The sequence below is a fragment of the Mixophyes fleayi genome, chromosome 9 (genome assembly GCF_038048845.1).
Source record: "Mixophyes fleayi isolate aMixFle1 chromosome 9, aMixFle1.hap1, whole genome shotgun sequence".
In the NCBI taxonomy this organism is placed as follows: Eukaryota; Metazoa; Chordata; class Amphibia; order Anura; family Limnodynastidae; genus Mixophyes; species Mixophyes fleayi.
In genome coordinates this window covers 35,855,194-35,868,388 of record NC_134410.1, presented here as the reverse complement: position 1 = coordinate 35,868,388, position 13,195 = coordinate 35,855,194, and the positions used below count along the sequence as shown (strand labels likewise).

At 43.9% G+C, this 13,195-nt stretch overlaps 1 protein-coding gene across 1 annotated transcript; it reads left to right on the top strand.

The window, feature by feature from the left end:
• Positions 1-1,195: 1,195 nt before the first annotated feature.
• MMGT1 (membrane magnesium transporter 1) lies at positions 1,196-7,713 on the top strand. Its single transcript, XM_075187271.1, has 4 exons — positions 1,196-1,343; positions 5,168-5,220; positions 5,450-5,553; positions 7,257-7,713. The coding sequence occupies exons 1-4, from the start codon at positions 1,265-1,267 to the stop codon at positions 7,417-7,419; spliced, it is 399 nt and encodes a 132-aa protein (XP_075043372.1). The 5' UTR covers positions 1,196-1,264; the 3' UTR covers positions 7,420-7,713.
• Positions 7,714-13,195: the final 5,482 nt, after the last annotated feature.

Here is a 13,195-nt window from a genome sequence, read left to right as displayed (position 1 = left end):
GAAGAGGCAGTGGTAAGTATGTTTTCCACTTCACAGAAACAGCAGTTTTTCTGAACTGCTGTTCCTCTGTTGCTTTTTTCATAAATATGAGAAATAGTTCAATCCTTATCAATGCGATAAGGATTGAAAACTATTTTTCATTTTATGCGGTGGTTCATAAATGTGGGCAGCACAGTGGCCTAGTGGTTAGCACTTCTGCCTCACAGCACTGGGGTCATGAGTTCGATTCCCAACCATGGCCTTATTTGTGCGTTTGTATGTTCTTCCTGTATTTGCATGGGTTTCCTCCAGGTGCTCCGGTTTCCTCCCACACGCCAAAAACATATTGGTAGGTTAATTGGCTGCTATCAAAATTGACCCTAGTCTCTCTGTCTGTCTGTGTGTGTCTATATTAGGGGATTTAGACTGTAAGCTCCAATAGGGCAGGGAATGATGTGAGTGAGATCTCTGTACAGCACTGCGGAATTAGTGGTGCTATATAAATAAATGATGATGATGATGTGCCCCCAAGAGAGCAAAGATGTGATGACACAATTAGCGCACACATTTGCCTTGCTCACTTGATGGTGCAAGTTGGCTTCATCAAGTTATGCCAACCTCTAATTTTTATACCTGTCCTCCTGATCAGGTAGGAAAAGTCGACAAGTATTGGTTAAACATACGTACACATAAGAACCAATATTATCATACACTTTACACATTGATTCTGTCAGATATTCCAATATTCATTATACACAGTGCCACCTACACAGTGTAACATAGGGAGCTAGCAGAGACATCAACTAATCCTACTTTATTCTGGCTATATTTGGAGACTCCTGAACTTGGCACTAACTTCAGTGAATTAATTGGGACTCACTAAATTAATTGCTATAAAGCCTTTCACAACAATAAACTGAGCTCTGATTCATTGGTGAAATGAGTCCAATTAAGAGACTACTGTGCAATTCAAATGGTGTTTATTTTTGTATTCTACACATTATACAGTCAGAAAATACCTTTAAAACCGATCCAGACAATGTCAGAAATCTGTCTATAAATGCAGGACTGTCCCTGACTGTAAAAACCAGCGCACTGCTGCTAATAATCACCGACACAGAAACAATACACTATTTGGAATAACAGATGACAACCAAAACATGGCTGCCAGTCGTACGTGTTGGATGGCAAACGTGAGTCGTCATCAAACGTCGCCTCAGCTGTCAGACGTCACCGATAGCGACCGCCGGCTGCTTGCTGTATCGGGAGTGGAGGCTTCGGAACCATGGCGTCTTCGATTTGGAAAGGGCTGGTGGGCGTCGGGCTCTTCGCTCTGGCACATGCGGCATTTTCAGCTGCTCAACGTAAGTCAGGGTCATGGACGGTGCCGTCTAGTACGGGTAGAGAGGTCAGGATGGGCGGCTACAGTATGTCAGGCCCACCCGGCCCGGGGGGCGGCCCAGCTGGTATCACTAGAGGATGATCTGATACATCCGTCCGTCCCCCATAGAGTTAGTACAGCGGCAGAAACTAGAGACAGGCACAGAGACAAAGTCCGAATACATGTTTGTAATTAGGATTAATGAAGATTCATTGAGAGCTCATCACATTGTCACTTCTATTTGATAACTGGAAATAATGCTCCTTCCGGGCAAATATGGTTGTATCAGAACTGTTACAGGGTTTTTTTTTAAAAAAAATAAAAATGCAAATATGGCATGTAATCTAGAGTAGCATATAAAGAAAACATGAAATATATATATGTTTCAAAACAAATATCACAAAATATTTTAATGAAGGCACCAGAGTTACTAAAGCAGAATTAAACACCCTTGAAAAGTAATGTAGCCATTAGTGGGGGACTGATGGGCAACATGTAAATAAAAATATCTCAAGATGAAATGCCAGCAGTACACCTAATCTCTTGGAGATGGTGATGTCTTTTTACTGTTGAATTGAAAATATGTGATTATGGCTATGTAAATGAGCAGAATTAATTTTTACAAGTAAACTGTACTTTGAAGATTAAGCTTTTCCGATTTATATTCCCCTCCAAATTAATTCTCCTTTTGCTTTTCCTCCTAATTATTATTGCCTTCCCTTCCCATTCGTTTTCCAGTCCCCTCGCCTTCAAATCCATCTCTTCCATTCGTTCTCCAGTCCCCTGGCCTTTCCTTCCCATCCGTTCTCTAGTCCTCTCCCCAACCCTTCCCATTTGTTCTCCAGTCCCCTCGCCTTCCCTTCCCATTTGTTCTCCAGTCCCCTCGCCTTCCCTTCCCATTTGTTCTCCAGTCCCCTCGCCTTCCCTTCCCATTTGTTCTCCAGTCCCCTCGCCTTCCCTTCCCATTTGTTCTCCAGTCCCCTCGCCTTCCCTTCCCATTTGTTCTCCAGTCCCCTCGCCTTCCCTTCCCATTTGTTCTCCAGTCCCCTCGCCTTCCCTTCCCATTTGTTCTCCAGTCCCCTCGCCTTCCCCTTCGTTCTCTAGTCCAATCGCCTCCCCTCCCCTCTGTTTTCTACTCCCCTCCCCAACTCTTCTCATTCGTTCTCCAGTCCTCTCGCCTTCCCTTCCCATTTGTTCTCCAGTCCCCTCGCCTTCCCTTCCCATTTGTTCTCCAGTCCCCTCGCCTTCCCTTCCCATTTGTTCTCCAGTCCCCTCGCCTTCCCTTCCCATTTGTTCTCCAGTCCCCTCGCCTTCCCTTCCCATTTGTTCTCCAGTCCCCTCGCCTTCCCTTCCCATTTGTTCTCCAGTCCCCTCGCCTTCCCTTCCCATTTGTTCTCCAGTCCCCTCGCCTTCAAATCCATCTCTTCCATTCGTTCTCCAGTCCCCTGGCCTTTCCTTCCCATCCGTTCTCTAGTCCTCTCCCCAACCCTTCTCATTTGTTCTCCAGTCCCCTCGCCTTCCCTTCCCATTCGATCACCAGTCCTCTCGCCTTCTCTTCCCATTCGATCACCAGTCCTCTCGCCTTCTCTTCCCATTCGATCACCAGTCCTCTCGCCTTCTCTTCCCATTCGATCACCAGTCCTCTCGCCTTCCCTTCCCATTCGATCACCAGTCCTCTCGCCTTCCCTTCCCATTCGATCACCAGTCCTCTCGCCTTCTCTTCCCATTCGATCACCAGTCCTCTCGCCTTCCCTTCCCATTCGATCACCAGTCCTCTCGCCTTCTCTTCCCATTCGATCACCAGTCCTCTCGCCTTCCCTTCCCTTCCCATTCGATCACCAGTCCTCTCGCCTTCCCTTCCCTTCCCATTCGATCACCAGTCCTCTCGCCTTCCCTTCCCTTCCCATTCGATCACCAGTCCTCTCGCCTTCCCTTCCCTTCCCATTCGATCACCAGTCCTCTCGCCTTCCCTTCCCTTTCGATCACCAGTCCTCTCGCCTTCCCTTCCCTTTCGATCACCAGTCCTCTCGCCTTCCCTTCCCTTCCCATTCGATCACCAGTCCTCTCGCCTTCCCTTCCCTTCCCATTCGATCACCAGTCCTCTCGCCTTCCCTTCCCTTCCCATTCGATCACCAGTCCTCTCGCCTTCCCTTCCCTTCCCATTCGATCACCAGTCCTCTCGCCTTCCCTTCCCTTCCCATTCGATCACCAGTCCTCTCGCCTTCCCTTCCCTTCCCATTCGATCACCAGTCCTCTCGCCTTCCCTTCCCTTCCCATTCGATCACCAGTCCTCTCGCCTTCCCTTCCCTTCCCATTCGATCACCAGTCCTCTCGCCTTCCCTTCCCTTCCCATTCGATCACCAGTCCTCTCGCCTTCCCTTCCCTTCCCATTCATTCTCCAGTCCCCTGGTCTTTCCTTCCCATCCATTCTCTAGTCCTCTCCCCAACCCTTCCCATTTGTTCTCTAGCCCCCTCTCCGTCCCTTCCCTTCTCTCCTATTCGTTGTCTAGTCCCCTCCCCTTCCCTTTCGTTCTCTAGTCCCCTCCCCCTCCCCTCCCCTCCCTTCCCTTCCCTCCTCTCCTATTCGTTCTCTAGTTCCCTCGCCTTCGCTCCCCTCCCCTCCCCTTCATTCTCTAGTGGAGAGACTGAACCTTGTGCAACTGATAAGATCTAAGTTAGATTATAGCTGTTTTAGTACAGTATTATTGTTGTGTAGCACATTACAAATATTTTTTTTATATTTATTGAAGCAAATATTTAACTTGCCAGGATGTTACTGTGTAGATAAATCAATGTTAAATAAATCAATTACTTATTCTGTTTATTCCTTGTAAAAAATAATTAAAAAAAAATAAATAAAATAAAAATGTAGGTAATATACACAACCTGTGCATGTCTTCTGTAAACCTGTTTGTATAACTTTAAATATTATATTGCAGACATAAAGCAATACTGCTTGTGGCTATGTTAATGAATGGCTTTGTATAGTTAGACATTTGAGTTAATCTGAGATACATATTGTAGCAAAAGGAACACAACTAAAAATAATGTAACATGGATGTAAATTATGTGCTTACAAATCTTGTGTGTCTTTGAGCATATACAGATTTTGAAGAAAAATATAAAACATCAAAAAACTCTCATACATAATTTTGCAAACATTTGTACTGTATATTTCTGTCTTCTGTTGTTGATTAGTAATCGGATCTTTTGAAATAGGCCGCTTATAGTGGCACGGTGGTGGATGCTCTAGCTGCAGTTGATATTTTGTACTTGGTTAAATTAACTTTATTTGCAAAAGCATGTGCAAGGAATTGGAATGTACATAACATAATTAACATCTGGCTTGATTTAATATGTTAACCTTTTTAAAGGAAAGATGTAACCTATTATTTCTGTAAGTCTGCAGTAACGTATTGGAATTAGGGCCCATACTGACCTATGCAGTTTGTGGGTGTTTTTTTTTTTTGTTTTTAACCCATGGTAAATGTATAAAAGCTTGTTCCATTAATCATTGTGATGTTACACAGTGTTGATAACTGCATGAAACTTGACAAAGTCCAACACATTCAATAACTACCTGTGTTTCAGTGCATTACAGAAAATGTATATTAGTCCCCAGGTGGTTATGTACCTTCAGTCGATATAAATCGAGAACCTTATCTCTTTGCATAATTTTATTAGAAATAAAAGTCGATAGGACATGACATCCCAGTGATCAAATGATGATAGATGGTATAAAACATTGGCTTTACAAACTGGTTCTACTCCACCATCTCATGTTTAATGCCTTTTCTCGATCCCCAGATCGTTCTTACATGCGATTGACTGAAAAGGAAGACGAGACGTTACCAATAGATGTAAGTTGGGTTTAATTTTAGAACCGTTACTTGACACTTAAGTAAAGATCTACGTGTACATTACTATCGCTCACTGTACATAAGTCCGGCAGATTTATAGACATGCTTAAAGCATTTTAGAACTTTGTCAACATTTACATACTTTATGCTATATTTAGAAAACACACACACTGACAGTTTGTATTCACTCTGATGTTTCTTAACTGTTTCTGCTTTCATTTACTTGCAGATAGTTCTACAAACCTTGTTGGCGTTTGTAGTGGCCTGCTACGGCATAGTACATATCGCTGGGGAGTTTAAAGACATGGATGCTACTTCAGAATTAAAAAATAAGTATGCACTTTTATTTAGATCAATATGCTGGTTTTATCAGAACCCCTTGGGGATTAATGCTAGGTCAAAATTTAAGTCTGTCTTTTGTCAGTGAATTTACCTTGTCTAGGGCTAGGCTTCTTTAGGTGCAAGGATGGGGATAGAGCATACTTGCCTACTTTCAGGCAGTGCAGTCCGGGAGAGGGGCGGGGCTCGGACAATAGCGTCATTTTGGTCCCGCCCCCACATGGGGGGGAGGGGGGGGGGGCAAAATGATGTGATTCACCACGAATCGTGTTATTTTGGCCAGGGAATTGCGGGATGCGGGAGACTTGCCTGCTCTCCCTGGAGTCTGGGAGTCTCCCGAACATTCCGGGAGAGTTGGCAAGTATGGGATAGAGTGGTCACTGCAGCATCCTTCTACTTTCGTAATAACCTCTATTCTCAGTATGGTAAGGAAATCAACAGATAATATCTCCTAGAGAATACACTGCACACCTGGCATGTGAAACCAGGAAAGGGGCAAATAACAGTGACTTTTAGGTGCAGTTTAGATTCCTTGCTTTGGGTGGTGAAACATTTTAGTGGATGTTTATAAAAAGTGCACTAGAAAAACATGCTTGGACATAGTAACCTGCAGGTTCTGCCTATTTTCTTGTATAGCTTAGAAAATGAGGTTTCATAAAAATCCATACTTGCATGACTTTGCAAATAAATATTTAAATGGCAGCCTTTTTAAATACATAATACACTCCCTCTCATTTGTTTCCACGTGCATTCATCAATTGTTTTTGTAATCAGTGCATTGACCATGCCAAGTTTTGGTGTTGGGTCCCTGATTGAGCACCCCTTGGTTAGTGTAAATCGATTTCATTTGGTGACTATTGTAAAATGGGCAAAAATAGGAGCTGAATTGGCGGATTCAGGTGCAAGGGTAAAACCGCTTGGCAGCAATGTGAATAGCTAGCAAGCTGTTTAGTCATGTGGGATGTGTGATGTGCCTGTTATGGAATGGGTATATAAAGTCTCATTACTTTTGAGAGCTGCAGTAGAAAGGGATTTTCTACATTCAGATTACTTTCATTTACTGGTCTGTGTATGCCCACCTTCAACTATTACTAAATAGATTACTTCTGTGCTTTTCACCAATGTCTTCATATTAAACTTTTCTGCTGCTCATTTAATGACCCACAGATTCCCTTGGGTAAAGTTGTATCTAATGCATAATGCATAGCAGTGCAACAACAACAGTGTAGTAAAAACTGCAGCAGGGTGTGTACAAGCCTTACATTAAAGTTGTCTGAAGGTGAAAAAACCTCATTAAAAACTTGTAAATACCTCTGGACCAGTTGTGATTATCATCATCATCACCATTTATTTATATAGCGCCACTGATTCTGCAGCGCTGTACAGAGAACTCATTCACATCAGTCCCTGCCCCATTGGAGCTTAGTCTAAATTCCCTAACAGACACCGAGAGAGAGACTAGGGTCAATTTTGATAGCAGCCAATTAACCTACCTGTATGTTTTTTGGAGTGTGGGAGGAAACCCACGCAAACACAGGGAGAACATACAAACTCCATACAGATAAGGCCATGGTTGGGAATTGAACTCATGACCCCAGTGCTGTGAGGCAGAAGTGTTAACCACTAGGCCACCGTGGTGCCATCCTTCCATGCACTAATGTGAACAATGTTTTCTTTCCCTTGTTTTTTTTTCTAAGGACATTTGATACGTTAAGGAACCATCCGTCATTTTATATTTTCAACCACCGTGGGCGGGTAATGTTCCAGTCCCCTGACACGGAGGATTCTCAACACAACCCAGCCGCGTTCACATCTAACGCATCAATGAAGCTACGAAAACTAGAAACAGTGCAACGTTAAAGACGAGATTTTTACAGATGCTTATAGAACAGAACATTGTAATAACATGGAAGTCTGGGATGTAAACACTTCATTTTTATATATATTTTTTTTTTCTTTTTTTTTTTTTCTGGGGCAATATTTATATTGATCTTCCAGACTTTATAAGATGAAACAAATGAGGACTTTCTTTGTACACTTATTGAAAAGGACTGTATTGTGGACTAGCAATGCACTGTAACTTATTGCTACAATTACGCTGTAAAAGATGTCTTTTACCTTTGAAACATTAAACAATGCCGCAGCTCGATTAAATTTTCTCTGTTAAAAAAAAGTACCTTTTTTTATTTTTATTTATTGGATTGCACAAAATAGTAAAAAAAAGCACAAACTCCTACACAGATACAAGAGCTTCTATCTGTGAAGCTGCTATGCATAAAGACCAGAAAGAAACAAAAATTGCTGCCTCTCCATTTTTATTGGGTATATTTACTAAACTGCGGGTTTGAAAAAGTGGAGATGTCGCCTATAGCAACCAATCAGATTTTAGCTATCATTTTGTAGAATGTACTACATAAATAACAACTAGAATCTGATTGGCTGCTATGGGCAACATCTCCTCCACTTTTTCAAACCCGCAATTTAGTAAATATACCCCCATGTCTGCATTTGTGTGATGGGTCACCAAGCTCAAGCAGTTATTTACTTTTTTTTTACTCCTCCAGTCACTGTTAGGAGCACTGCTACCCAATATCATGACAAGGGGAATATCACGTACAGTATGGGGGAAGAATTTGGAGAACAATGCCTAAAATAATACCCCAAAGTTCCATTCTGGACACTAGGTCCCATCTCTATGTAGAGGGAATGAGTGCAATGTTTCTAATAATTTGTAGATTTCGTTATTGCTGTATATGAGAGTTTTATACCCAATATAACGGCTCTGATCTGGATCATCTCATATTAGAGATCCATGCTTAGATAATGTCGAATAGGTGGCAGATGTGAATGTTATCTGTGGGTTATAACAGAGACAGAGAAGACTAAAAAAAAAAAGTTTGTAAACGGCTTCTGTGTGAATGTGGCCCTAATGTAGGAGTGGACAAAAATAATGTAGATTCAGTAGCCAATCTGTCAGATCTAGGACCCAGGAAAATCTTTTATGGAATCAGGGACGATGGGCATAGACACCTTGCTATAGACACTTTGTATGATTACATCTATATATAATGCTGTATCTGCCAACTTGTGCATCACACCTGACAGGTCAAATAAATCAACCAGGGACACTTGAGTGACCTCAATTGGAAAATGGAAAGCAAATAGTACTGGGATCTCCCAAATTGTTTTAATTTGATAAACTGATTAAATAGTCACACTGAGCATAGTCCATTCCAGTTGGCCACCCCTTTAAGGACTGAATTTTAGGATTATTGCTGAGTTATGCACCACACCCACCACTGGTGAACATGGGCTGTAAACTTGTCCGTTGTTTTCACAATACATAGCAACAGCCGATTTGGAGCTATGCTGTAGGCTCCATAAAGACAATCACAATGGTTGTCTGCTGCTTGATCATTTGTTTTGCTGATTGTTCAACAGAACACTGAAGTGTATACAAGACGCGATCCTTCCCGATCCTGTATCGCCTCCAAAGGTCAAATTTCGATTGAACCTGAAATACCGCTGCATTTCTAATGGACTCTTACACATAAAATCATCTTAATTGATTCATATTTGTGTTATTTCTGTAGATGATCTAATATTTATGATAAAGAATAGTGATGTTGTACTATTGGGACTAATATGGAAACACAGAGTATAATGGTAAGGTATATTTTTCTCATTCATCCACTCGGGGTCACTGCTACAATGGGGTTGTATGAGGGCGCAGGAGTTGGCACTTAAACCGTTAACTAAACTTCCTGCTTACTCCTCCCCTCTGCAACCCCTACGAACATCAGTGTAGTTTAAGTGCCCAAGGAGTTGGGCTGTCTAGTACTGTGTTGCTAGATTAGTGTGGTTTTTATTTTAACTCTTGTTTATTTTATTAGAAAGTGAGGAGATAAAAGTGCTGCTGGCAGCGCTTATATCTGTAGTTGGGACGCGATAGCATTCCGTATTGTGGACTTCAAAGAGTCTGAAAATTCATCGGGTGCACATCTCTTTATGCTGTGACAGCCGCAGGATTGCAGGCTGTCGTCAGGTCCGCGCTGCCACGGACATAGAGCCCAGCTGAGGCGAAGGGGGGGCTTGGATCTCCGCGGCCAGAAGGATAGGTCGGAAAGGTGGTTTTATCAGAGTAGTGACAAGCTATTCTCTGATATCTGAGGGAGATTACTGAGCACTGTGTAGGGAGGAGACTGTTGTGAGAGGCTCCCCAACCCCTGCTACCTTCCGGAGCGGGAGTACACAGAGTATCCTGACAGAGGCTGGGGACACTCCATTACAATTGGGCTTTTGCTGACTCTATCCCTCTTTGACCATCCTTCAGCTACTTGAGGGGGTTTATGATTGTATAACTTTCCTTATATTTTGTATATAGGAAATTGTTATTCTCAGTTTAAACACTTAGGGGTAAATGTATCATACCCCGTTTTTTTCAACTCGCCGGGAATCGGCGAGTTGACAGCTAAAATTTAAAGCGGCGCTGGCTTGTAAAGGCAAGCGCTGCCTTTACAAGCCAGCGCCGCTTTAAATTTTAGCTGTCAACTCGCCGATTCCCGGCGAGTTGAAAAAACCGTGGTATGATACATTTACCCCTTAGAGTTTTAACATAGAGTAATCAGACATCTTTGGGACACATAGAACAGATGTTTTTTACTGTTTGTAGGCATTAGTCTGGGACAAGCAATACATTTTCTTTCACTCTGTGGTGACTGTTTTTGTTAAAAAAAAAAAAAAAAAAGTTTTTTTTATGTCATTATGTCTGATAAAGGTAAAAGCACAAAAGTAAGGTTTTATGCTTGCTCTAAATGTGCTGCCAAACTTCCTGTGGGTCAACAGGACCAGGGGGCTGTGTGCGTGCAACGTGAAGTGGGAGTCGATGAAGCGCATTCACAGGGGGTCGCTGCAGTGACAGTGGAGGAGCCAACATGAGTTTCCTCGCTGGCACAGTCTGTATCTATGTTAGCTCAGCTCATTAGCAGACAGACTGAGACTGCAACCACGGCGGTAGGGGCCCCTACGGGGTCTGTCGCATCTACCTCGGCACCAAGGTAGAGCCCGCTTGGTCATTTTCCCTAGGAAAGAGATTGGACCACTTGAAAAGGTTTGTTAGACTCTCCAAGTATGGTAAAATCTAGGAACAAAAGACATAAATCCACTCACACATTTATTTCTCTGTCAGATTCAGAAGGATCTTTTGAAGAAGAAGGGGAAGTGATTGAGGATTCAGATTCCACCCAGTTGTAAGGAACCAGGGTGTTCAGAATCTGGTCATGACAGTACATCAGACATTGGTTCTGGTAGAACCAGAGGAGCCGAGTCCTTCGAACCAGGGTCTGTTCACTCGTAAGAGACCTAAGGCGGTATGTTTTCCTTCCTCGGTGGAGCTCACAGAGATAGCTGAGGCAGCTTGGAAACAGCTGGACAAAACATTTTCTGTTGCGCATAGATTTGCAAATCTATACCCCTTACAGGAACAGGAAGCAGCGCGCTGGGAGCAGGTCCGCAGAGTAGATGCACCAGTAGCTCGGTTGGCTCACCATACCACCTTACAGGTGCCGAGTTCGGCTGTCCTTAAGGACCCTACGAACAGAAAAATAGAGAGTTGTCTTAAGTCTATATTTTCTGCTGCGGGCTCAACTTTCAGACCCATGTTTTCTTCAGCATGGGTTGCTAGAGCAATGGAATCCTGGGCTGATCAACTTGCGGTTGGGTTACAGGATTCAGAGTTTCTCCTGGTTATTTGTATGAAGCAGCACAAAATGCAGCGTCCATTTCTTCGGCGGTTTCAGCTGCGGCTGTTTCTACTAGGAGAATTCTCTGGCTTAGGACCTGGAACGCGGATATAGAATCTAAAAGGTCTTTGGAAGCCCGGCCTTATGATCAGTCGGGCTATGGGAGGGGGAAGGAGTACTTTTCTGCCGGTCAATGCACCTAGAAGGCGAGTGCCTAGGTTTAGTTCTTTCCGGCAGTCCTTTCGGGGTAACCGAGTTCACAGGGGTCAGTCTGCCAGTAGAGGTATGACCCAGGGTTCCCGGGGACAGGCTGTCAGGGGCAGAAGGTCTTACTCTTAAGAGGTGCTCAGTCCACAAAAATTCAGACAACCCCTCTGCATGACGGGTTCCCCCCTCTCTTCGCGTCAGCGGGGATAGGGGGTCGCCTACATTTGTTCCTAGATCAGTGGGCGGCGTCCTCTCGAGACAATTGGGTCTTAGGAATTATATCCAGGGGATATATCTTGGATCTTCCAGGACCCTCTCCTCAGCATTTTTTTCACACTTCACTTTTGAGGGATCCGGAAAGAAGAGAGGCAATGATCAGTTCGGTCTGCTCTTTTCTTTCCGCGGCAGTGATATGTCAGGTGCCGGAGTATCAAAGGGAAAAAGGTTTCTATTCCAACCTCCTTTTAGTTCCAAAACCAGACGGATCATTCCAGCCGATTCTCAACCTGAAGGAGCTGAATCAATTCCTCAGGGTGAGCAAGTTCCGGATGGAATCAGTTTGGTCGGTCATCCAGGGGTTGGAACCTCGATAATTTTTTAGCATCTATCTATATCCAAGACGCTTATCTCCACATTCCGATTTGGTAGGGACATCAGTCTCCTCTGCGGTTTACGATGGGAGGATCCCACTATCAATTCCGGACCCTGACTTTCGGACATTCAATAGCGCCAAGAGTATTCACAAAGATTATGGCGACGCACTTGAGAAATTTGGTGGTAAATATCGTGCCATACTTAGACGACTTGATTCTCAAGGCGTCGTCTCGGCTAGTCCTAGAACAATAACTGAGTCTTATCATTCGGATCTTGGAACAACACGGTTGGATTATTAATTATCCCAAGTCTCAGTTAGTTCCTTCTCAAAGAATGATATTTCTTGGTCTTCTAATGGACACCAGGTGTCAGAAAGTTTTCCATCCAAAACCAAAGGCTTATATGTTAAGGCATGCAGTAAGAAGGCTCCTGCGTCAGTCTCATCCTTCCATTCTTTTAGGCATGAAGCTTCTGGGACACATAGTGTCCATGTTCGAGACTCTTCCATACGGTTGGTTCCACTCTCGGAGATTCCATTGGGATCTTCTAAGGCAGTGGTCAGGATCTCCTCTTCAACTCGATTCTCAACGTATGATCCTTTCAGCGGAAGCTTGTCTCTGTCTTCTTTGGTGGCTGGATCTAAGCCACCTTACATGGGGACGATCCTTTGTTCCTTGGTCCTGGACTCTGGTGACAACGTGTCTGCAGGGTCTGTGGACAGGCAGGGACCACCTCCGGCAGATCAATATTCTGGAACTGAAGGCAATGCTTCTGGCCCTTCGAGGAGCGCAGCCTTGATTACAGGGCAGACCGGTACGTCTCCAATTAGACAACGCGACTGCGGTCGCATATATAAACCGACAGGGAGGAACAAAAAGTGCGGAGGCCATGAAGGCGACGAACCAGCTCTTCACCTGGGCCGAAGCTTTTGATCCAGCTATCTGGACTGGGAATTCCAATTGGGATATCTCTTTCCGACGATTTCCATGATCCAACGGGTTCTCAGACGGGTTCGTCTGGGAGGTATTCTGGTAATCGTGGTGGCTCCAAATTGGCCCGGATGTGTTTGGTACGCCAACATTCTACAAATGGCA

What these genes read in the sequence shown, in the direction of transcription:
- MMGT1 (XM_075187271.1), top strand. Translation starts at nt 1,265, where the DNA reads ATGGCGTCTTCGATTTGGAAAGGGCTGGTGGGCGTCGGGCTCTTCGCT. An exon ending in ACGAGACGTTACCAATAGAT is followed by an intron (nt 5,221 to 5,449) that starts GTAAGTTGGGTT and finishes ATTTACTTGCAG; the next exon opens with ATAGTTCTACAAACCTTGTT. An exon ending in ACTTCAGAATTAAAAAATAA is followed by an intron (nt 5,554 to 7,256) that starts GTATGCACTTTT and finishes TTTTTTTCTAAG; the next exon opens with GACATTTGATACGTTAAGGA.